This window comes from Dendropsophus ebraccatus, chromosome 4 (genome assembly GCF_027789765.1).
Source record: "Dendropsophus ebraccatus isolate aDenEbr1 chromosome 4, aDenEbr1.pat, whole genome shotgun sequence".
Classification (NCBI taxonomy): Eukaryota; Metazoa; Chordata; class Amphibia; order Anura; family Hylidae; genus Dendropsophus; species Dendropsophus ebraccatus.
In genome coordinates, this window is record NC_091457.1 from 32,026,552 (window position 1) to 32,052,066 (window position 25,515).

The 25,515-nt window shown below is 43.8% G+C and overlaps 1 protein-coding gene across 1 annotated transcript; it reads left to right on the forward strand.

The window, feature by feature from the left end:
• The first annotated feature begins 3,807 nt into the window (after nucleotides 1-3,807).
• On the forward strand, nucleotides 3,808-24,737 carry NAA40 (N-alpha-acetyltransferase 40, NatD catalytic subunit). The gene is made up of 8 exons (XM_069968249.1): nucleotides 3,808-3,957; nucleotides 8,352-8,447; nucleotides 8,541-8,593; nucleotides 8,680-8,775; nucleotides 10,795-10,953; nucleotides 23,611-23,694; nucleotides 24,215-24,292; nucleotides 24,377-24,737. The coding sequence occupies exons 1-8, from the start codon at nucleotides 3,952-3,954 to the stop codon at nucleotides 24,513-24,515; spliced, it is 711 nt and encodes a 236-aa protein (XP_069824350.1). The 5' UTR covers nucleotides 3,808-3,951; the 3' UTR covers nucleotides 24,516-24,737.
• Nucleotides 24,738-25,515: the final 778 nt, after the last annotated feature.

Genomic DNA, 25,515 nt, shown 5'->3' on the forward strand with positions numbered 1-25,515 from the left:
AGATTCCCTGTAACCACCCCAGATAGCCCATAACCATTCCAGACAGCCTGTAACCACCACAGATTGCCACAGACTACCTGTAACTACCCCAAATTGCCTGTAACCACCCCAGATTGCTCGCAACCACCCCAGATTTCCCGTCACCACCCCAGATTGCCCGTTGCAACCCCAGATAGTCAGTGAACACCCCCAGATTGCCCATCACCACCCCAGATAGCCAGTAAACACCCCAAGATTGCCCATAACCACCCCATATAGCCAGTAAACACCCCAAGATTGCCCATAACCACCCCATATAGCCAGTAAACACCCCAAGATTGCCTGTAAACACCCCCAGATTGCCCGTAAACACCCCAGATTGCCCGTGACCACCCCAGATTGACCGTAACCACCCTAGATTGACCGTAACCACCCCAGATTGGCACAGACTGCTCGTAACCACCCCAGATTGCCCATAACCCCACCAGATTGCCTGTTGCCACCTCAGATAGCCAGTAAACACCCCGAGATTGTCCATTACTACCCCAGATAACCAGTAAACACCCACATATTGCCTGTAACTAAAATGACACTCCTTCTCTTCTGAGCCCTGCTGTGTGCCCATACAGTGGTTTATGCCCACATATGGGGTACCATTGTACTCAGGAGAAGCTCCGTTACAAATGTTTGGGTGCTTTTTCTCCCCTGTTCCTAGTGAAATTGAGAAATTTCAAACTAAACAAACATGTTATTGGGAAAATTCTATTTTTTTTCATTTTTACGGTCTAGTTTTGAATACTTTCCTCCAATACCTATCGGGTCAAAATGCTCACCACACCCCAAGATGAATTCCTTGAGGGGTGTACTTTCCAAAATGGGGTGACGTTTGGGGGGGTTCTATTCTGCTGACACTACAGGAGCACTGCAAATGCACCTGGCGCTCAGAAACTTCTTCAGAAAAATCATGCACTGAAAATGCTAATAGGCGCTCCTTTCCTTCTGAGCCCCGCTGTGTGCCCATACAGTGGTTTATGCCCACATATGGGGTACCGTTGTACTCAGAAGAACCTGCGTTACAAAATTTGGGGTGCATTTTCTCTAATGTTTATTATGAAAATGAGATACTTTAATCTTAACAAATATATTATTGAAAAATTTCTATTTTCCATTTTTTTCCAACCTAATTGTGAATACTTTCCTCCAGCCCCTGTAGGGTTAAAATGATCATTATACCCCTAGATTAATTCTTTAAGGTGTCTAGTTTCTAAAATGGGGTCACTTATGGGGGTTTCCAGTATACAAGCCTCCTAAATCAACTTAAAAAAAGAACTGGTCCCTAAAAAAATCAGTTTTAGAAATTTCATGCCACTAACATAAAGTACCATATGTTACGAAAAAAAACAATCTCAGAATCGCTAGCATATGTTAAAGCATCACTGAGCTATAAGCGCATAAAGTGAGACAGGTCAGATTTTGAAAAATGAGCCTGGTCATTAAGGCCCAAATAGGTTTGGTCCCTAAGGGGTTAAACATGAGGAGGAAAATAAATGATCATTATTTTGATGTCCGTAGTAAAAACGTCCATTATACAATGCATTATGTGCATTGGATGTCCGTCTTTCCATTGATTTCAATTAGCGATGAGCGAACCGGTATCGAGTTCGAGTCCATCCAAACCCGATCGTTTGCCATTTGATTAGCGGTGGCTGCTTAACTTGGATAAAGCTCTAAGGTTGTCTGGAAAACATGGATACAGCCAATGACTATATCCATGTTTTCCACATAGCCTTAGGGCTTTATCCAACTTCAGTAGCCACCGCTAATCAAATGCCGAAAGTTCGGGTTCGGATGGACTCGAGCATGCTCGAGATTTGCTCATCTCTAATTTCAATGCATTGCCATTGCAGTCAGTTAAATCCCAGCAATATTGTAAATTTTTTTAAATATCCAAATCGGCCGCCTTTTCTCTAAGGGTGTGTTTACACAGAGATTTATCTGACAGGTCTTTGAAGCCAAAGCGAGGAACAGACTATAAAAAGGGAACAGTTCATAAAGGAAAGACTGAGATTTCTCCTCTTTTCAAAGCAATTCCTGGCTTTGGCTTCAAAAATCTGTCAGATAAATCTCTGTGTGTTAAAGTCCCATTAGAGCCCTATTACACCAAACAATTATTGGTCATACTTGGCCAATTACTGATGGTTCCATCCGATAATCATTTGGTGTAATAGCGCCTGATAAAAGACAAGTTGGAAAATGATAACAGCAGCAATGATCTGCTGCGCATGACTTCGTGTTATGTGTCAAGCCGTGGGTTGGCACCTGACCTGTGGCTCCATTAATTCTTTATTGCTGAGTGCTGTACTCTATCTCTCCAGCCGCTCCAGAGAATAAATAAAGCTGCAGATCACGTGCCAACTAGAGATGAGCGAGCCGCGAGTATGCTCGAGTCCATCCGAACCCGAACTTTCGGCATTTGATTAGCGGTGGCTGATGAACTTGGATAAAGCCCTAAGGCTATGTGGAAAATATGGATATAGTCATTGGCTGTATCCATGTTTTCCAGACAACCTTAGAGCTTTATACAACTTCAGCAGCCGCCACTAATCAAATGCCGAACGTTCGGGTTCGGATTGACTCGAACCCGAACCCGGTTCGCTCATCTTTAGTGCCAACCCATGGCTTGATTAAAAACAAAGGAGCTGGGTCACCGATAGAGAGATCCCAGGGGGACATGGAGGTGGATAGGGGACAAATATTTTTAAATCGTAACCCCCGTTGAAACTAATTTCTATCTCCCCAGGTGTCTCCAATGAGCAGATCGGTTTCTCACCATGCCAGGAGTAAAACTGTGGTTTTTGATGCAGAAATGTGTGGTTTCCATGTCACAAATCTAAGGGCTAGTTCACATTAAGTAATCAGCGCTGAATCAGTGAGGAAAGTGTTCAAGGCAGAAAGTGTTCTCGTGGAATTCACATGGAATTCCGTGCGGAATCCGTGAGAAAAGTGTTCCGTCCAGAATCACCTCTGGCGGAATTCTGCGCAAATTCATTTTTCATTTAATCAGAGTCATTCATTTTTCCAATTCCGTGCTGATTCTGCACTAAATTTCCGTGAGCATTCTGCTCTGAAAAGTTTCAGAGCAGAAACTCACTGCTCAATTAATTTCAATGGGATTCTGCCAACGGAATCCGCCAGAAGAATTGACATGTCAATTCTTCTGGTGGAAATGGCATCCACCGCGGAAAATTCAGCGCGGACATTTCGCTGTGTGAAATGCAGAGCGCAAATTCCATTGAACTCAATGGAATTCGGCTCTGCACTATATTTCCGGGCAGAATTTTCAGTGAGGAATCAGTGCCGATTCCTCAGTCTGAACTGGCCCTAATAACAGTTAGTGCATGTGTTAAGACATTAGATGTCCAACAGGGCTGCTCTAGTACCAAACTGGTCCTGTATTCAATATATCTAAAACATTTATGTCAAAAATGATTTTATGACCTGGCCAATGGGTGGTTGTCTAAACTGCATCTTCTCTGGTCATATAAATAATACGCTATAAAGTGCAGCTGCCTATTCTAGACACTGCAACTACTCTCTAGGAGCGCAACCATCCCTCATCTATTTCCATGGAAACAAGTATCGCACAATGGCGCTTCATCAACTGCCTTCTTTTTCTCATTCTCTTCTCCCCATCACGTGACGTCACATCAGCCGCGTTCCCTTACCTAGACAAAGACTCAGACAAAGTGGGCGGATCTCTTAATTTCCCCGCCAACTGCCGGCGAGGTTTGGAACGCACACGCACCTGACGTTTTGCGTTCCAGTTGGCTTGCGCTATGCCGGGGAGCTACACAAGTGGGCGTGTTGAGTCGGGTACGTGATGATATCATCACTTAGCCCCTTACTCTACTCTTCACCCCCTTCAGCACCGAACCGAACCGGGATTGAGAGTCTTACGTCATCAGCTACGTCATGGGGGTGAGGAGGGAGGGGGAATGGGCATTAGAAGAGGTTGGGGCAGTTTACTGGCAGTGGCAGGGGGGTTCTGGATGTCGGTGTAGAAGAGAGTTGTAGGGTGACAGAGAATGGTTGCAGCCGGGGATTCTCGTGGTTGGGGTGGGTTGTCACCTGTTTGGCTGTTTCCGCTTAGTTGGGTGCCATGCTTGTGTGCTGGTGCAGGAGTTTGGGGAAGGAGACCGCGGCTGTGGCCTGGCAGGGAGCCTGGCACAGGGATGGTGGACTGATATGGGCATAGTGTTTTCTAGGTGATCTGCTATAAGAAATTCTGTGTAATAATATTACTTACATTACAGTAAGTGCAAAGGAGAGACCTGGAGGGGGCGCCAGAGCAGCCATCTCTCCAGCCAGGGACAGGGGGGGGGGACCTGATCGCCATTTGCAGGCAGCCTCCACACTTTTTGCACCAATTTTGCTAAAACTTCCTGGAGTAGATTTATGAGACCTTGTGCGGTTGTCCATGGCAACCATTTTCAGAGGCTAATTTTGAAACTGAAAGCTGGAATGTGATTGGCCGCTATAGTGACTACTCCCCTGAGCTTATGCACAAAGGTTTGATAAACCGCCACCACTGCCATGTTCAGGCAATGTGGATCTGCTGCGGTGAGTCCGATCACAGTGCCGCTTTCATCCCTTCAATCGCTCTGGTAACATGAAAGCTGTGCCGTATTTAAAATACTTGGGGGGTGGTGATCCCTACCTATTGGGAGGTATTTATAGAAGTTTATATTTTGTGCCAATTGGCAGAATACCTGTATTTCCCCAATAGTAAAACTTAACTTTTATTGCAATTAATTAAAGATAATTTCACCAGTGTTGACGTGTATTTACAGTGCTCGCTTTAAAATAGGTGTGCAGCTTGTGGTTTACCTTGAAGGTATTTGTATAGTCTATATGACTGTGCTATATACTTGCAAGATTCTACACTGGTGTATTAATAATTATGCGGTGAATCCCGCTATAGTAATTACCAGGTTAATACACCTCTATAAACACCGGGAGGTACCGATACTCTCCGGTATTTTAATAAAGCAAGTGGTGAGCAGTCACCTGTTGAGTATGTACTATCTTGCGGTATGTACAGACAGTGTGTACAACTTTGCAATGTATACCGCAGGGTTGAGACACGTAACGCTCCCGTATGTGTCTCTATGGATGCACAGCGAGCTAGGATCAGTGTATGTCGGCACTTAGAATACGGGCGCGATCTTGAGTTACTGCACGTAGTATCGGGTAACTATCCCGGTTACTCGGCTTGATCAAGCTGAGTAACCGGGATAGTTACCCGATACTACGTGCAGTAACTCAAGATCGCGCCCGTATTCTAAGTGCCGACATACACTGATCCTAGCTCGCTGTGCATCCATAGAGACACATACGGGAGCGTTACGTGTCTCAACCCTGCGGTATACATTGTAAAGTTGTACACACTGTCTGTACATACCGCAAGATAGTACATACTCAACAGGTGACTGCTCACCACTTGCTTTATTAAAATACCGGAGAGTATCGGTACCTCCCGGTGTTTATAGAGGTGTATTAACCTGGTAATTACTATAGCGGGATTCACCGCATAATTATTAATACACCAGTGTAGAATCTTGCAAGTATATAGCACAGTCATATAGACTATACAAATACCTTCAAGGTAAACCACAAGCTGCACACCTATTTTAAAGCGAGCACTGTAAATACACGTCAACACTGGTGAAATTATCTTTAATTAATTGCAATAAAAGTTAAGTTTTACTATTGGGGAAATACAGGTATTCTGCCAATTGGCACAAAATATAAAAAAGTATTTAAAATACTTTGCAGAAAATCTGCCGCAGATCCGCAGTGTGTGAACATACCTGTAGGCTATGCTCACACTGCGTTTTTCAATCCGTTTTAGTGTGTCTGTTTTTGATTGCCTTTTGATTTTTATTCACTGTTGTGTATGCTAAGAAAAAAAAAAAAAGAACAAGTATCTGTTCGATATATTTTTTTTAAAGTGTCACTGTCATTTTAGTTTTTTTTACAGAAATCAATAGTACAGGCCATTTTAAGAAACTTTGTAATTGGGTTTATTAGCTGAAAAATGCATTTTTATAATTAAAAAGCAGTTTAAAGCTTTTCCCCCCTGTCTTCATGGTTTTCTACGGAGGGCTGGAGGGAGATGAGGCACCAAAACAGGACAACAAAGAGTTAATTTACAGCTACATCACCAGGCTATCTCCTCTGAAGTCAGCAGGGACCTCTCTGCCCTCTGAATATCTGCTTTCACATAGGCCCTGCTGTGTAATCCTTTGTCCCTGTTGGGGACTAATCTCTCTCCTCCCTCCCTGTGTTAAAGGAACAGCAAAAACTGTGAGAACCTAGCCTTTCTAGCTGTAGATTTTTTGCAGTGGGCCCAGCTGACAATTTCCAGCAAATAATGCAGATTATGTTAAAGGGGAACTCCAGCAGAAGATATTTTCTTTCACATCAACAGGTTTCAGAAAGTTATGTATATTTGTAATTTTCTTCTATTTAAAAATCTCTAGTCATCCAGTACTTATCAGCTGCTGTATGTCCTGCAGGAAGTAGTGTATTCTTTCCATTCTGACACACTTTTTTTGTTGCCATTTCTTTGGGTATTTGCTCTGGACAGTTCCTGACACAGACAGGTGGCAGCAGAGAGCACTGTCTCAGACTGGAAAGAATACACCACCTTCTGCAGGACATACAGCAGCTGATAAGTACTGAAAGACGTCAGATTTTTAATGAACAAATCTTTATAACTTTCTGACACCAGTTGATTTAAAAAGGTTACATTGTTTTTTGTAAAAGAGTGTTTGTTTGTAGTATTGCCATCTAAATTGGAAAGTACAGAACCTTTTTAGTACTTCTATACTCTTTTTATCGTAGTCTTGTCTATAGTTAAGCATACAGGTAAACAACAATGCATATTTGACATCTAAAGGGTTTACTGGTACATTTTGACTGCTGGTTAGGCCATCAATATGTTGACTGTTGGGGTCCGACATCAGACACCCCACCAATCTGCTGTTTGCTAACCCTGGCACTGCATACAGAGAACCAAGCAGCAAGCAGACAGCTCTGTACATTGTGTAGTGGCTGTGCTGGGTTACTGCAGCTTTGCTCCTATTGAAATGAATAGAATCCAAGCTGTAGCAGCTTAGAATGGCCACCACACAAAGTATAGTGCTGTCTGTTTTGTGTATGTGGGTGCCATGGCTCTGGCATACAGCTGTTCATTGAAGGTGTCAAACCTCCACTGATCGGTTATTGCTGCCCTATGCTGCTGATAAATATATAGCTCTGCAGTGATGTCATTCTGGGCTGCTGTTCACTGCAGACCAGCTGAATATACAGAAGTAGTTGTTCTGTGGGCTAATGGGCCACCCACTGTGCACCTATCGCCCTCATTTACATAGTTAAAGTATCCCTGTCGTTTAAATTATTTTTTGGAAATCAAAAGTCCAGGCGATTTTAAGAAACTTTGTAATTGGGTTTATTAGCCATAAAATGCATTTTTATCATGTAAAAGCAGTTTGAAGGGGTGGATTGAGAAGAGGCACCAAAACAGGACAACAAAAAGTTAATTTACAGCTACATCACTGGCTATCTCCTCTGACAGTCAGCACTGACCTCCTAATACCGCCTTTCATGCAGCTCCCGCTGTGAAATGCTTTGTTCTCTGCTGGCAACTAATCTCCCTCCCCTCTCCATAGGTTACACAGGGCCCGACTGATGTAAAAGAGTTGAGACTTCCTGATAATGTGCAGTAAATGAGAGAGAGGAGGGAGGGGGGAACCTGGGGAAAGTCTTTTTAATGCAGATAATGGCATATTTGCATAATAAACTCAACTACAAAGTTTATTAAAATCGCCTGTACTATTGCTTTATGCAAAAAAATTAAAACAGTGACATCTTGTGTCCTGACTTTCCAAAAATACTGTCCAGATAAATAGTAGTTTAACAAAGTGGTTACCAAGCATTAGAAAAATGGCCACTTTCTTCCAGAGACACCACATCATAACTCTTGTCTCTAGTTCAGGTCTGATTTGCAATTAAGTGCCATTTACTTCAATAATAATATGTGTAGGAGGAGTTACATAACAAATTCCATGTTTAGTTTGATTCAGTTAATCACTAGATGCATTACACAGGAATACAGTGGCCAATACTATTCTGACGGGTTTCTGCACTATATATTATAAGAAAGGTACATGAGAAGATTTTCGACTGTTTGTATATTAGTAAACAACCCCTTTAAGAAATGTTTACCTTTTTGGAGAACCCTTTTAGAGAGAATTTATTAATCCTGTCTCCACTTAACCATTTTTACTAATAAAATCCTTGGTTCTTAGAGAAAATCTGTACGGGCCAAAGAGAAGAAGCAAAAACGCCAGGAGGAGCGTGCTGCAATGGCAGCTGTGTGCGCCAAAGTGCAAGCGGCCAACCAGGTAATCTGCCTTATGTACAAAGTTTTGGGATTCCCTGTCTCCATACCTGTGACCTATATCTTACCCTTGTTAATTTCGTACTGTCTTCTGCAGCTTGGTGATCCTCTTGGAGCCTTTCCAGTCTTTAAAAAATTTGACAGAAACGGGTAAGGTATAATTAAGAGACAACAATATATTTTCATATTAAATCTGACGTTTTTCCATGACTCATATTTCCCCTTTACATTCTTAGATTGAATTTGACTATAGAGTGCTGCCGAGTTACCGATCTGGACCAGAAGACCATAGACTGGGCCTTTGAGCTTACAAAGACAAACATGCAGTTGCTGTAAGACTTTTGTTTAACTTTAAATTCTTTAGAAAATATGCGGAGGGGAAATTTATCAACTAAAGGTCCTATTTAGCGAATCGCTCCATTTGATCAGCGATCCGCTTATCAAGCCGTCGAGCGATTGAATCCATCTTTTTTGCCCGTTCTGGGAGGATTGGCAGGGAGCGGAGCAGTGCGGGAAGCCCGGAAGGGTCATCAGCAGAGCGCTGATCAAATAAAGCGATTTGCTTTGCTTGATGAGCGCTTCGGCTCATCTCATCTCTAGTCCTATCACACTTAGTGATTACAGCCTTACTTGGCCAATTATCGGCCAATGTGTTAAAAGGCCACGATCACCCGCCTATTTGTGCAGCGGCTGTCTGCTGCATCTCACCCCATGGAAGCAGAGCTGCGGCAGCAGATCAATGACCTAAGGGTTGTTCGGGCAGCCCCTCCTGCCGTTCCCTGATCGCTGTTTGTGCATGTAATAGCACCGACAATGAGGGGAAAGAGAGGGCTGAACTGACAGATCGGCATTCACTTCGGCTGGATTATCATGCAGTGTAATACCGCCTTAAAGGGAATGTACTATTCGGGCCGGGCTGAAGCACTGGAGGCGGGCCGACCCACCCCCAGTGGGAGGAACTCCCCCACCCCTCTATGACTCGGCTCTATTAGAATCATTGGAGCCATATCATAGAGGGGCGGGGATCTCCTCCCACTGGGGGTGGGTCGGCCCGCCTCAAGTGCTTCAGCCCGGGCCTGATTGTACATTCACTTTAAATCTCTGCCCTTGTGTCCCACGCTGGATTTTATTGAGAAGCACAGTGTGATTTATGCTTGCATGCAGGAGGTTGCACCCCCTTGCCCATCCATCAGACAAGCAGAGTGTATATCGTCAAAAAGTTTAAAAATTTTGAGCCAACGATGTCCTTGATATTCAATGTCTTTTTCCAATTATTGTAGTAATTTTCCACTTTCATGCTGTTGAAAGTGAAAAAAAGCATTCCATTGTTACTGTGTATGGTAGTTATTTTAGTAGTTATGGAATTAAGGTTTCTTTTTCTACAGATAAAGATAAAACATACATTTTTTCACTAATATATTCAGAGCAGTCTTGTGGGGAAAAAAAAAGACACTTGTCAAGGAAAGGGATGATCGTTGTGTTTTTTTTTTTTTTTTTTTTTTTTTTTTAATTTTGGAAGGGTTGACCTTAAACAAAACGGTGCAATGTATCAGAAAGAAAAGATATCTTTTAGAATCTGCATCAAAACGCCTACAGGTACATAACAGTAGGTTTATATGTATAAATCCGTTGTTAAGGCCTTATTAGACAGCTTAATAATCTTGACAAAGAAAAATTGTATCAGCTCACCACACGTGGTTCACTCTCTGTAATGAGGACTCTCCAGTATAGAAGCACGTGAGATCTATATTGCGGGCCGTTCCCCGTTAGTCCATAACGTAATTTCTTTATTCGCTTAGGCATCAACATAAAAAAACAAACATTTAAAAACACTCCGACGTGTTGCGAGGTAGACCCTCTTAATCATGGCCATGATTAAGAGGGTCTACCTCGCAACGCTTCGGCGTGTTTTTAAATGTTTGTTTTTTTATGTTGATGCCTAAGTGAATAAAGAAATTACGTTTTATGAAGCTGGAGATCGCCAACCTTCTTTCTAAGCTTAATTATCTGCAGACAGGGCTGCACGGACATCATTAGCAATGTCCGTGCAGTCCTTGCTTTAATCAGCTGATTTTTAAACCTGTTAAAAGACAGTGATCAGCCGACAAGCTCGCTGTCTCTGACTGATTTGGCTGATAACCGCTCCCTGTAATAGGGCCTTAAGATTCCCTGTGTTTCTGTAAATGGGAGAAGAAAGGCAGTAAAGAAGCAATTCTTACAATCTACTTTAACATTTCATTCTATTTGCAGTGTTAAGTCCTAATGTGCATCCTGGATTTATCACTCTCAAGAATTCTATTCTATGTTATATTTTCCATCTGCACTAGTAATGTATAAATATATCATTGTAGTTATGAACAAAGTGAATGGGGATGGAAAGAGAGAGAAAAACGAGAGGAGCTGACAGACGAACGTGCCTGGTACCTTATTGCCAGAGATGAGCTTGGCATGCCTGTTGCCTTTGTGCACTTCAGATTTGATGTGGAATGTGGAGATGAAGTGCTTTACTGGTAAGTGACATAATTGATGTATATTATATATTAATCACACATGTCATAAAAAGCAGATTCCTAGATTTATTGAAGCTCAGCTGCTGGCAATTTAGTGGATAGCACCCTGGTTAACCCCTTAAGGACACAGCCCAAAATGGTCTTAAGGACCGTGACGATTTTCAATTTAGCGTTTTTGGTTTTTCCTCATCTTCTAAGAGCCATAACTTTTATTTTTCCAGCTGCTGGGCCATGTGAGGGCTTGTTTTTTTCAGGAACAGGTGTACTTTGTAAAGGCGCCTTTTGGTCTACCATAGCATGTGTGACAAAACCCCCAAAATATCATTTATGGGGTGAAATTGGGGAAAAAATACAATTCTGCAAATTGTGTGTGTGTGTGTGTGTGTGGGGGGGGGGGGTCCGTGTTTACGTAATGCACTTTATGGTAAAACTGCCGTTTTATCTTTATTCCATAGGTCAGTCTGAATACAGCAATATGCATTTTACTTGTCATTTTTTGCGCCATGATCTCTAGTTTTTATTAATACCATATTTGTGTAGATGAGATGTATTGATCAATTTTTATTCATTTTATTTTAAATAAAATGTAATAAAAATAATTAATCCTGGCGTTTTTTTTTTTTTACCGCTTCTTGTTTACGTCGTTAACCGTGCGGGAACAATATTGACTTATTTTAATCGGACGATTATGCACGCTACGGTATGTTATATGTTCATTCACTTTAATGTGTTTTATTTATAAAATGGGAAAGGGGGGTGATTTAAACTTTTATTGGGGCAGGGGCTATGGTGTGTTTTTTTAAAAAAAAAATTTTTTACACTTTTTATGTCCCCTTAGGGGACTGTAACATGTTTATATTGGAATTCTTACACTGATCATTGATATGGCATAGCATAGCATTGATCGGTGTTATCTGTGATCATTGCATAGAGCCTGCCTGTGCAGACTCTATACAGTGATCGTCGATCTGACTGCCGGGAGGAAGGTAAGGGACCTCTGGCAGTCAGATACAATGATCGAAACCCCCGCAGTCAAGCTGCTGGGGTCCCGATCGGTCAGTGACAGGAGCACAGCTCTTGCCACTGATGTAAGTGCTGCGGCACTACAGGGGTAATGGCGGGCGGCTGCGCGATCGCGGCAGCCCGTCATTAACAGTGAGGACCTGGCTGCATATAGCAACTGATCCCCACATGCTTTGAAGTGAGCTCAGCTACTGAGCTCACTTCAAAGCATCGGCAGACTCCATGACGTACGAGTACGGCATGGGTCCCTAAATTAAAGGATTCCATGATGTACCTGTACGGCATGGGTCCTTAAAAAGGTTAAGGGTCCGTTTACACAGAAAGATTATCTGTTAACCTCTTAAGGACCCATGTCGTACTGGTACGTCATGGATCACTGTCACTTAAGGACCCATGACGTACCGGTACGCGGGTCCTTTAAGAGGGCGCCGCGGACCGGCCGCATGCGATCGGGAGAGATGGCCTGCAGAAATACACTGCAGGCCATCTCTCCCTGTTGGCACGGGGGGTTGTTAACCCCCCCCCCCCCCCCCCCATGCCGACGATCGCCGCTATTGGCTTATCAGTTCAGATCAGCCAATAGCGGCGATCGGAACATTTCCGGGTCATCGGTGACCCGATGACCCGGAAAAAATGGCGGTCGGTGCTGTCCGAGGACGGCACCGACCGCCATTACTGTAAAAAGTAATGGTGGCCAGGTGCCACCGGCCCGATCGCCGTGAAGTTATAAATACTTGCTCGCCAAAAGTTAGGTAGCTGAGGGGTCCAGAGCAGGTATTCGTACATTACTCACCTGTCCCGGGGTCCTGATCGGCGTCTTCCGGGTTCGCGGCGTCCTCGTGTTCTCGTTCGGGTCTTCGGCTTCTTCCGCGACGTCACGTTCGGCTATTTTCGGCTCCAGCGTCGGGTTTTTGGGATTTTCCGCTCTGCTGCCCTCTAGCGGCTGATATGTGTCATACACTTATCAGCAGCTACAGGGATGTTCAGTATGTAATAAAGTTTTTTTTTTTTTTTTTTTTTTCTTCAAATTTTTTTTTTCTATTTTCCGCACACTATCGCCGCTGAGTGTTGATCAGCATCGCACGAAAGGAGACGCGCGCCCGCATCAGTCAGCCGGCGGGTGCCAACTGCGGAATGCACGAAGGGTTATCCTTCGCCATTCCGCAGTGTGCACGTACCCTTAGAATGTATGAAGGAAGGGACACCTGAATGCAGCCCCCAGATGCCCCCTCCCCCCCATCCTCGGAATAAGTGGGAAGATCACCTGTACAGGGATAACTCTTATACCAGCACCCCCTCTTCCGGTCCCTCGCTGCCTGAGCTACTGTAGCTTGCGGCACGATACGAAAATATCAGAAGCAGTAATAGAGCCCTAATATTTAGCAGCCATGGAGAGGACCCAGCGCTTCTGGATATGAAGGATCCCATATCGCACCAGGGCAACATTTTCCAGGTGACGTCCCCCACACTGGAGAACGGGAGACCCCAGAAGAAGTGCAGAGTGTGGCGTAACAGGGGGATCAGGAATGATGCCATTTTCCAGTGTGACACCTGTCCTCATCACCCCGGCCTCTGCATACTGGATCGCTTCAAGGCGTAACACACATCACTGGGGTTCTACATTATCTAAATTCTGTCCCTTATTCCTATTTCAGGGGTCACGTTGATCCAGGGATTATTCTGATCGCCATTATGGAGTCGGGAAGGAATTTTTCCCCTGTGATGAGGCTACTGTCGTCTGCCTCACGGGGGGTTTTTGCCTTCCTCTGGATCAACACAGGTTGAATTTGATGGACACCTGTCATTTTCAACCTTATAAACTAATAATTGGCCTAATACCCCCAAATAAATTAGAATTGTCCCTTTTCCCCAGCTAAATAGATATGGCCACCATTCCCATGAGGATGCCATGATGCAATTACAAGGCCTCTGTGCTGCCAGGGCAGTAGAAACCCCCCACAAGTGACCCCATTCTGGAAATTACACCCCATAAGGAATCTAACAAGGGGGGCAGCGGGTATATGGCCCCCTGGTGACGGCCACATTTGGGATGTGAAAATGAAAAAAATTGTATTTTTTATTTTCACGGCACATGTTCTACACATGTGCCCGTCACCAGTGGGGTCCATATGCTCACTGCACCCCTCGTTAGATTCCTTATGGGGTGTAATTTCCAGAATGGGGTCACTTGTCGGGGGTTTCTACTGTCCTGGCAGCACAGGAGCTTTGTAATTGCGACATGGCCTCTATCCTCCATTCCAGCCTCTAAATGGCGCTCTGTCCCTTTGGTGGCTTGCCCTGTGCCCATATGGCACATTATGTCCACATGTGGGGTATTTTCGTACTCAGGGGAAATTACCCTACACGTTTTGCGTTTATTTTCTTTTTTAACCTTTAGTGACTGCCGAAACGGTCTAATGGGCCGGTGCCGCCGCTGTATTTCATCTCCCCCCACCGTGAATCCACAGTGCCCCCCTAGTGCCCTGGTAACTAACCCCCCCTCCCCGCGGTGGACATTAGATCCAAGATGGCCGCCGCCATCACTGTGAACAAAGTATATCTGTTCACAGTGATCTCCGAGTAAAAATGAATGAAAACCTCATGCTCTCCGCCACCGGAGGTAGCGGAGAGCATGGGGCAGTGATCGGGGACCCCCCTGTGGGGTCCCGGTACTAGCGATCAGCGATATACTATATACCGCTGATCGCTTGTACCATGTGCTCCAAGCACTTTTTATCCCCTGTCACCATAAATGATTGGTGAAAGGGGATAAAAAGTGATGTCCACCCCCCACCCCATATACTCACCTGATCCTGGAGCTCCTTCCTCCTTGACGTCCTGGCTGGTTATGAAGTGCGCATGCGCTCCACAACCAGCCAGCTCTGAAAATTTAAAGTGACAGAGACCAATTTGGTCTCTGTCACTGAACTATGATTACTGTGATAGAAAATATCACAGTAATCATAGTAATACAGTGAAAATGAATGTATAAAGTACAAAAAGTGACAAACATACAAAAAAAAAACAACACACTTTTTATTATAGTAATAATTGCAATTTACTCCCAAATTACCCCAAACCCCCCCCCAGATTACCCGTAACCACCGCACGTTGCCCGTGACCCCCTCCAGATTGTCCGTAATCACCCCAGATTGCCTGTAACCACCCCAAATTACATGTACCCACCCCACATTACCTATAAGCACTTCAGTCTATCAGTAACAATTCTAGATTGTCTGTAACCCCTCCAGGTTGCCCGTAACCACCGCAGGTTTCCCGTAATCATGCCAGATTACATGTAACCCCCCAGATTGCATGTAACCACCGCACCTTGCCTCTGACCACCGCACCTTGCCAGTGACCGCCTCTAGATTACAGGTACCCACCTCAGATTACCTATTAACACTTCAGTTTGTCCGTAACCACCCCAGATTGTCCGTAACCACCCCAGACTGTCCGTAACAACCCCACATTACCTGTAATCTAATTTTTTTATTTTATTTTAGTAACTGCGCTATTCTAATAACTGTTACTAGCTGCGGTTTTGCTCCAGCAAATTGGCGCTCCTTCCCTTCTGAGCCCGGCTGAGTGCCCATACAGTGGTTTATGCCCACATATGGGGTACCGTTGTACTCAGGAGAACCTGCATTACAGATTTTGGGGTACATTTTCTCCCGTTGTGAAATTTAGAAATTTCAAACTAAACCAACATATTATTGGAAAAATTCAAGTTTTTCATTTTTACTGGCCAATTTTGAATACTTTCCTCTAATACCTGTGGGGCCAAAATGCTCATCCTACCCCAAGATGAATTCTTTGAGGGGTGTACTTTCCAAAATGGGATGACTTTTTTTGGGGGGGGGGGGGTCTATTCTGTAGACATTACAGGGGCGCTGCAAACGCACCTGGCGCTCAGAAACTTCTTCAGAAAAATCTGCACGAAAAATGCTAATTGGCGCTCCTTCCCTTCTGAGCCCTGCTGTGTGCCTATACAATGGTTTATGCCCACATATGGAGTACCATTCTACTCAGGAGAACCTGCGTTACAGATTTTGGGGTGAATTTTCTCTCCTGTTCCTCGTGAAATTGAGAAATTTTAAACTAAAGGAACATATTATTGGAAAAATGAAAATTTTTCATTTTTACTGTCTACTTTCCTCTAATACCTGTGAGGTCAAAATGCTCACCACACCCCAAAATGAATTCTTTGAGGGGTGCCCTTTCCAAAATGGGGTGACTTATGGCAAGATTTTACTCCGCTGGCACTACAGGGGCACTGCAAACGCACCTGGCGCTCGGAAACATCTTCAGCAAAATCTGCAATTTAAAAGGCGCTCCCTTCCTTCTGAGCTTGGCTGTGTGCCCATACAGTGGTTTACGCCCACATATGGGGTACCGTAGTACTCAAGAGAACCTGCGTTACAAATTTTGGGGTGCTTTTTCTCTCATGTTCCTTTTGAAAATGAGAAACTTTAATCTAAACGTGTATATATTGGAAAATTTTAATTTTTCATTTTTTTACGGCCTAATGGTGAATACTTTCCTCCAGCCCCTGTAGGGTTAAAATGCCCATTATACCCCTAGATTAATTCTTAAAGGTGTGTCAAAATGGGGTCACTTATGGGGGTTTCCAGTATACAAACCTCCTAAATCAACTTAAAAAAAGAACTGGTCCCTAAAAAAATCAGTTTTAGAAACTTTCACGAAAATGTGGTAATTTGCTGATAAATTTCTAAGCCCCGTAACACCCTAAAAAAGTAAAATATGTTTATGAAATGAAGCCAGAATAAAGAGGACATATCGGTAACGTGACTTAGTAACTAATTTATGTGCTACGACTTTCTTTTTTTAGAAGCAGAGAATTTCAAAGTTCATAAAATGCTAATTTTTCAAATTTTTCATGATATTTTGATGTTTTTCACAAAAAACACACAAAGTAGTGACCAAATTTTGTGCCATATGTTAGGAAAAAACTATCTCAGAATCGCTAGCATACGTTAAAGCATCACTGAGCTATAAGCGCATAAAGTGAGACGGGTCCGATTTTGAAAAATGAGCCTAGTCTTTTAGGTGCAAATAGGCTTGGTCTTGAAGGGGTTAATAACTTCGGGCTATCTAGCTGATTCTGAGATTGTTTTCTCGTGACATGTTATACTTTATATTTCTGGTAAATTTAAGTCGATACTTGTAGCCTATCTTTATAAAAAAAAACAACCACAAAATAACGAGAAAAATTGCATTTTTCTAACTTTGAAATTTTCTGCTTGCAAGGAAAATGGTTATGCCACATAAATTAGATATGAAATAGCATTAGCAACCTGTCTACTTTATGATGGCAGCATTTATTAAACTTGCCTTCATTTTTTTAAGACAATAGAAAGCTTCAAAGTTTAGCAGCATTTTTCCAAACTTCCTCAAGAATTTCAAAATCAGATTTTGCTATAAATCAGTTCACATTTGAAATGAATTTGAGGGGACTGTATGCTTTGAAGCCCCACAAAGCACCCCATTTCAGAAACTGAACCCCCCCCAAACTATTCAAAATCATTTCCAGAAAGTTTTTTTAACCCTTTAGATGAGTCACAGAAATAAAATTTCAATTTTCTTTGCAGAAAGTATATTGTGATCCAATATCTTTCATAATAGAAAACCTATTTCCAGAGAAATGGACCACAATTTTTAGTGCCCCGTGTCTGCAGTTTATAAAAATATGATATGTGGCACCCTATTGTGCTATTGGACTCAACCACAAGCCTCAAATGTAGAGGAGCGCCTAGTAAATGTTGAAGCTTCTATTATAATTGGCCAATTTTCAAAGTACCACTTCTGGTTGGCAGAGGCTCTGGGGTGCCAAAACCAAACAAACACCCGTAAAGTGACCCCATTATGGAACACCTGTAAAGTGACCCCATTATGGAAACTACATCCCTCAAGGGGTATGGTGACCATATGGACAGCACTGGGGACAGGCACAAATGTAAAACAATGTGCCGTGAAAATGAAAATTCTAATTTTTTACACATTAATGTTGGTGTAATGTACAATTTTTCATTTTCACAATGTGTTAAAAGAAACAATAAAACACATTAACATGTTCAATCTTTCTCTCAGAGTGGCAGAGAGGAGGTGGGCCCGTGCCCTCTCATAAACATAGACCTACATTACATTAGGGTGCCACATATCATATTTCTATAAACTGCAGACACACTATTGTGGAATTCGGAGATACTCTAAGGGCGCGTTCACACTGAGCAAAATTGTTAAAATTCCGCAGCAGAAAATCCTGCCTGCCCCACTTTGAAACCAGTGTGTCTATGGTAGGGCTTGCACGCCTCCACTCTCCACTCACTCAATGAATTGAAAAGTGAAGTCTTTAAACGGAGAGCAGAGGCGCGCAAGCCTACCATAGACACACTGAAATAGGCGGGATTCTGCCAATTTTGTTCAGTGTGAACATACCCTAATTATTCTGTGCATGTCCCTTCTAGAAAAAAAAAACACATAAATAAATGTAGTTATAATCATAAGCCTGCAAATACAATGGCGCTCAGGAGCCAAAGTGAGTACCAGTTGCAGACATTGTCAAGAAAATAAAATAGAGAAATGCCCAAAAACTACACCACCCAAAATATATTGAGGGGTGTAGGATGCATGAGTATTTCTAAAATTTATTTTCCTGGACTGAATGTGCAGCAGTGGGTGAAAAGTAGAAATACCAATTTTCACACTGCTCAACTGTCAGGCCAGTATGACTTTCCACATCGGCACGTGATGCCGACATGGAAAGTCTGCCCTCCACTAATTATGCAGTGTATGTCGAAAAAATGCAGTGTATGAGGAAAAAAAAAAATGAGATGAGCGAGTATACTTGATAATTGGGTTCAAACAACGGCATTAAAATGTGCTGTCTGGCTGTTCCGTGGAGAAGGTGGAGAGAGCCAGAGTCTTGCCTGGAAAACAGGTATACAGCCTATGATCTAGGCTGTATCCCTGTTTTCCTGGCGGGACTTGGGCTGTCTCCACAGAGCAGCCAGATAGCAGCATTCCTAATGCCGATGTTCGAAGCCGATTATGGAATATACTCCCTCATCTCTAGTAGATGAAGGAAGTCAGACCAGTGTGACTTGTCGTTATGTGATGCCAACATGGAAAGTCTGCCCTCCCCCAAAAAAATAAATTATAACTTACCTGAGGCAAGAGTTGAATTTATTCCATGGCCGAGTGGTACGCTTTGAAGTAATCTCCGATGCAGAGGCCTGGATTGTCGGGACACGTGTCGCACTAGTAACATGTGTCCCTTCGAATGCCCCTCTTATGACACACTCTGCATCGCCTCTGGGATCTTCCTTTCTTCCCATCGCCTCTGGGATCTTCCTTTCTTCCCAGAGTGGGGGACTATGCCAGGAAAATGTTGGCCGGGCACAGTACGTGGGACTGCAGTTCGAGGAGCACTTGGGCCTGCTTCTTCTTGGCTTCCATAGATAAGAGCTTTCAGTACCACTTCCTGAAACTGAAGGAACTTCTCTGGAGAGAGGGATATCTGGCTATTCCCGTGTTTTGAGACTCGTAACTGAGGCTCCACGGACCCCTTCTTTGCATATTCAAATTTTGTAGGGGGCAATCAGTGAAGACTCGTAAATGAGTACTCCATTGGATTTTTTTTCAATGTTCTCCCTGAGTTCAGTGATTGTTGTGTTTTGTTGGTCTATTTTTCATTGCCCCCGGTAGCCAGAATCCTACTCAACACTGACAGGGGCGAATACCCCGAAACTGCAGTCTGTGGATGGATGCCTAGCCTTGGTAATCTTTGTCTTATGTCGTTATACTCGCCACAGAGTTAGACTTTGACTTACAGGGCCACCCCGGTGTTTCCTTATTTAGGTCCCAAAGCTCGCTACAGAGTGAGAACCTGAGGGACTATGTATCAGGGTGGTTTGGTGCTCTCCCCACTAGGAGGCACCCCTTGGCAACGGGCTTCCTTCTCTGGAGAGAGGGATATCTGGCTATTACAGTGTTTTGAGACTCGTAACTGAGGCTCCACGGACCCCTTCTTTGCATATTCAAATTTTGTAAGGGGCAATCAGTGAAGACTCGCAAATGAGTACTCCATTGGATTTTTTTCGCTGTTCTCCCTGAGTTCAGTGATTGTTGTATTTTGTTGAACTTACCTGTGTAGCCGTTTGGACTAAGTGGACGGCCAGCTTCTTGAGGAAAGATCAACTCCTCCCATGTACCAGTTGTAGTCCAAAACACAATCCGGTTTCAATGCCATGGTTGTGGTACCTCAAACAGAAACAGGGATGGTGCCGTTACTATGAATGGTGGTCAAAATAAGGACATCAAGCTTGTCCCTATATTTGACCAGACACATGTTTTAATCTGTAAGGGCCCTGCTCTCACCCCTTCGAATGGGCTCGGAGATGGAACTTAGAGGGAGACCTCTTTGGCTTCTCCGCACGGTGCCACAAGCTACAGTAGCTCGGGCAGCGAGCGACTGGAAGGGTGGGACGCTGGTGTAGAAGTTATCCACGTAAAGGTGGTAAACCGTTATCCAGCAGTGGAAACATAAGTTCCCAAACTATCTTCCCACTTACTCCCAGGAGGGGGGGCACTCTGGGGGTTGAATGCGGGAGTCCCTCACCTCATAAACCCGAAACTTATGAGTGTACCCTAAGGTACTATTACAAAGTTAGTAAAATTTCACGCCATATCTTGCCCGCTTACTGGGAATATATTGGCGGAAACTGAGGCGTCCCTTGAAAATTACGAGGGTCTTGTCATGTATTTCTCAGGGAAATACACCTGGGCAAATTTAGTCGAGAAATTATCTATGACCGGCCTTAGTCTAAAAAGCCGGTCATATGTGGGATCACTTCTCTGGGGGCATGTTGCATTATCAGCGTAATGCAAAAATTTCCTGATTGCCTCAAAGCGTGCCCTGTGCATGGGCATACTGTAAAGTGGGGTATGGTACAGTATATCCCCACTCCAGTATTGCCGAACTGTGGCTTTTTTTTTTTTACTAGACCCATATGTAGCGCGAGACCCCAAAATATGGTCATCTCGGCTGCACCGACGGGGTCCATCTCTGGGATCTAGTAAAAGAGGACTTGGGATGTTGGGCCAAACATTGTTGGGCGTAGAGGTTAGTCTGCACCACCATCAAGTTGACAAAGTCCTCGTTGAAAAAGATTTTTGAAAAATCTATTTCACTGAGGCCAGTAGGGTCAATTTGAATTCCAGAGCGACCTACAAACTCCGGAATCTGTGGCTCGTAGGTTCAGGGGCTGGGGTCCAGACGGGGTCAGTTGAGGGACCTTGTGGGGTTTCCTAGGGCTCAGTCCTGGGGCGGCGCGTTGGGGGCTCATCACTAGATGAGGAGGAGAGTGAGAGGAAGGAAGAAGGAACGAAGGATCGTCCTCTTCTCCCTCAGTGGATGTCTCAGAATCAGAGGCAATAAACAAGTATACCTCCTCCGCTGAGAAAACCCTGCGGGCCATTTTAGGGATGTGTAGGTGAGGGCAGAAAGAGTCAGCGGGCAGGGAGGGGGAGGCATGGGACAGAGATGGAGTCAGCACAAGGGGCAGAGGAGCACAGTTGATCAACCAGGCAGCACTGGGCACTGCTGGCTGGCACAGGGGAGGAAGGGCACTGACAGGTCACAGGGGTGGGAGGAGGGTAGAGGACCAGGGAGGTGGCAGCTACTGGGGAGAAGGGAGGGGGAGAGGGCAGACACAGGGGTGGTAGGAGAATGGCAGGGACCAGAGAGGTGGCAGCTACTGCGGGAGAAGGGAGGGGGAGAGGGCAGACACAGGGGTGGTAGGAGGATGGCAGGGGATTAGAGATGGGTGCAGGCAATCCGGAATGGGCACAAGGGGACACTGAATGGCACTAAGGGGCACTGAGGCAGCTCGCTAACACAGGGACCCTCTCTACTCACCTGTTCTGATAGGAATGAGGTGAGCAGAGAGGGTTAAATATTTTAGAACAACCTATTTGCCTGTGATTGGCAGATGTACGGTCTCCAGCCGATCACAGGCACAAGTGGGAGGACTACAACTCCCATCCACCCCTACTCTATACAGGAAGATCGCTGTAATTGGCTGTTCAGTATTGAACAGCCAATCGCATTGATCGTAGTCATTGGGGGGAGGGGGGAGTAACGATGCCCCCACCTTGAATCAGGAAGCTGGCTGCTACAGAAAACAGCGGCCAACGTTACCGGAGCGCTGCGGCCGTTTAAAGGTTAACGGTACGTCATGGGTCCTTAAGTGACAGTGATCCATGACGTACCGGTGGTCCCCAAGAGGTTAAAGGTTAAAAAAATATATATATATAGCATTTTGCTATGACATCATTGCAGATCGGCAGATAAATATTTATGTGGCTGTAGTCCTGTCTCCATTGCAGGGAACCACCAAATGTATATAATAATGAAATGACACTCTGTGTCCCTTGTACTATGGGAACATAACAGCAGGTTAGAGCTCTCACAATAGGTTTGTCATCAGTGACTCATTTTTGTTTTGTATTTGTTTGTTTTTTTACACTCAACTAATGGATTTATTCACACAGATTAAGAGTGGATACAGGATAAGAGTTTGGTCACTCATCAGTGGGGTGCTCATTGTTTATGCTGAAATCGCACACAGCAGTTTTTTTTGTTTTTTTTGGAAACCTGCCACTGGAGTTTTTGTGTCAAAACAGAATTAGATGTCAATGGGATGGAAAATATAAACAAAACAAAATGCTGTGTGTGATTTCAGCATTAGTGTACACACAACACAGTGAATGGGACCATAAGCCGTTTGCTTTGTTCCTAGTGGCTGCATCTGGTTACTGCAGCTTCGCACACGCATTACACAGTAGGCAGGGCCAGAAGCAATTGGCTCTATTCACTATGTAGTGGTGGCACAACTGCAGCTTAGCTCCTGTTAATCAGGTCTGGCCACTGCATAGCGAAAGGAGACAAACTGCTTCTGGCCCTGTTTAGGGGATTATCCAAGATTAGAAAAAGCACAGCTACTTTTTTGCACAAACTGCACCACCCCTGTCCTCAGGTTGTATGGGATATTATAATTTATTTCCATTCACTTCAATGAAACGGAGCTAAAAAAAAACACACCCAAATTGAGGACAAGAGCACTGCTGTTTCTGGAAAAAAGTAGCCATGTTTGTCTAAGCCTGGACAACCCCTTAAACTGGATAGTGCGGGCTCAATACAGCTGATCGGTGGTCGTTGTTGTTTTTTTTTTTGGGGGGGGGGGTTTGATGACTAGAGATGAGTGAATTTACAGTAATAGTGAAGTACTTTATATCTGAAATCAGATTATCGGCCTGTTTCCCAAGACTGGATTCAGCTTTTCCCAGCACCCGGGGAGGAGCGGCAGTCAGTTAAAAGGCAGTCGACTGATGAGCGGATTTCAGAGATAACAAAGCGATTCGCTTCATTATTAATGTAAATTTGCTCATCTCTACTAATCACCTATCCTGTGGATAGCTCATTAGTTTGTCTTGTTCAGAAAATCCGTTTTAAAAGAAAAAAAAATTGTGGTTGTACGCCAAGGGAGCTAAGGAAGAAAATCACTTTTGTTTGCCATTAACTCAATGTTTCCTGTCATTTTTCCTTTCCAGTTATGAGGTGCAGTTAGAAGTCCGTGTCCGCAGGAAAGGTGTAGGAAAATTCCTGGTACAGATCCTGCAGTTGATGGCAAACAGGTGAGTTAAATCCTTGTGCATCTCTTAGTACACATCCTTAAATTCCCCTGGTTGGAGAGAGGACCAGGCCCGATCAGGCAGTCAGGGCAGAGGTGGGACCCCAATACAGCCACTGACTGGCTGAGAGCGGACCTGGATCTTTCTCCCTAAACAGGAAGTGGCCTGAGACCGGAGCTGAGGTATATGGGCATCAGCACTGGAGACGGGAGATAAGTGTATGCTATTTCTTTCATCCTCCCCGGCACTTTGGCAAAAAAAAAAAACCTACCCGAATTCTCCTTTAACAGCAATAGCCACAGGCAAATTTAACTATGGCTAAAACCAGTGGAGTGTATATAAATCCTTGTCCCATTTTTTTTTTTTTTTTTTTTTTTTTTTTTTTGCTTGTCGTTGGATCTGTGTTATCAGTAATACTGAGGAATATATTTACTTATTCTTTTCTTTTTACTTTGAAATTGGTTGTTATAGTCTTTGATAAATAATAAGCAATTTTCTCATGAATGTTATGACTTCTTTGCAGCACACAAATGAAGAAAGTTGTCCTAACAGTGTTTAAACACAATCATGGTGCTTACCAGTTCTTCAGAGACGCTTTACAGTAAGTCCAATTACCCTTTATATTTTTATTGCCTGCCTCATACATCTAATAGCTCTCCATTTATTTTTTCCTTCCTATACTTAGGTTTGAGATAGATGAGACCTCTCCCAGTGTATCGGGTTGCTGTGGTGATGACTGCACATATGAGATTCTGAGCCGTAGAACAAAGTTTGGAGACACTCCCCATTCACATTCAGCACAGTGTGCTGGCTGCTGCCATTGAATGAAGAGGTGCACTGATACCTGAGGACTGTGGAGGATCATAATGGACAAAATGATTGTCTATCTAATGGCTTTTTTTTTTGTTTTGTTTTTATTTGTTTGTTTTTTTGTATTTTGTTTTTTAAAGTTGGTGATGTTTAAATGCAGCACTATTGTGGACATGTGTGTAACTCATGTCTCTACTAGTCCTTTTAACGGTAAATAAATTCTGGTTTGACCTCAACACTTTCCTATTGATATAAATCTATGTGATAATAGAGGTTTGTTCCTTTAAAACAACCCTTTTATTCCAAGAGCAGCAGAGACCACAAGCACGCAGGTGATTTTAAACAGTTATTCTCCTACAGCAACAAATTTTTTTTTAATAGGTTATAGAACTACACATCAGGGGCGGCTTAACTCTATCATAGGCCCCGGGCTGTTCACCAATCCTGGGCCCCCCTACCCAACTATACATATGGCAGCACTAGCGTGGTGTTCATAGTACAGGATAATGTTATGCTGCCCTGATCTGTGCAAAATCGTGGTAAAAAAGCATAATTTTTTTGCTAATCATGGCAAAACTGTATCCAGGGACAATACTCCACTGAAAGTTTGTCTGTTTGGGTGACCATGGGCCCCCCAGGAGCTCAGGGCCCCGGGCTACCACTCAACAAGGACCTATTATAATCCACAAAAAAAAAGAAAAAGGAAAAACCTTCTTGCCCCTTCAGTTTTTTCATTATAATCCACTACTGCCATATATATGTACGGACTGGTATCCAGTACTGCACACAGGCAACTGTGCATGCACCAAATGGGAACAAAATGACCTCTGCACAAAAGTCTGAAATACCACCCGATTTATATCTGTAATGCTTATGTTGACAAAGACCTTACAAAGAGTATTCCCAGTGCAGAGGGTGTCGGGATAAAAAAAAAAAAATCGTACTCTACTGATACAAATTCCTGTTCTCGAATACATGGTGATGTCATCCATACCTTCAATAATTGCTGCAATT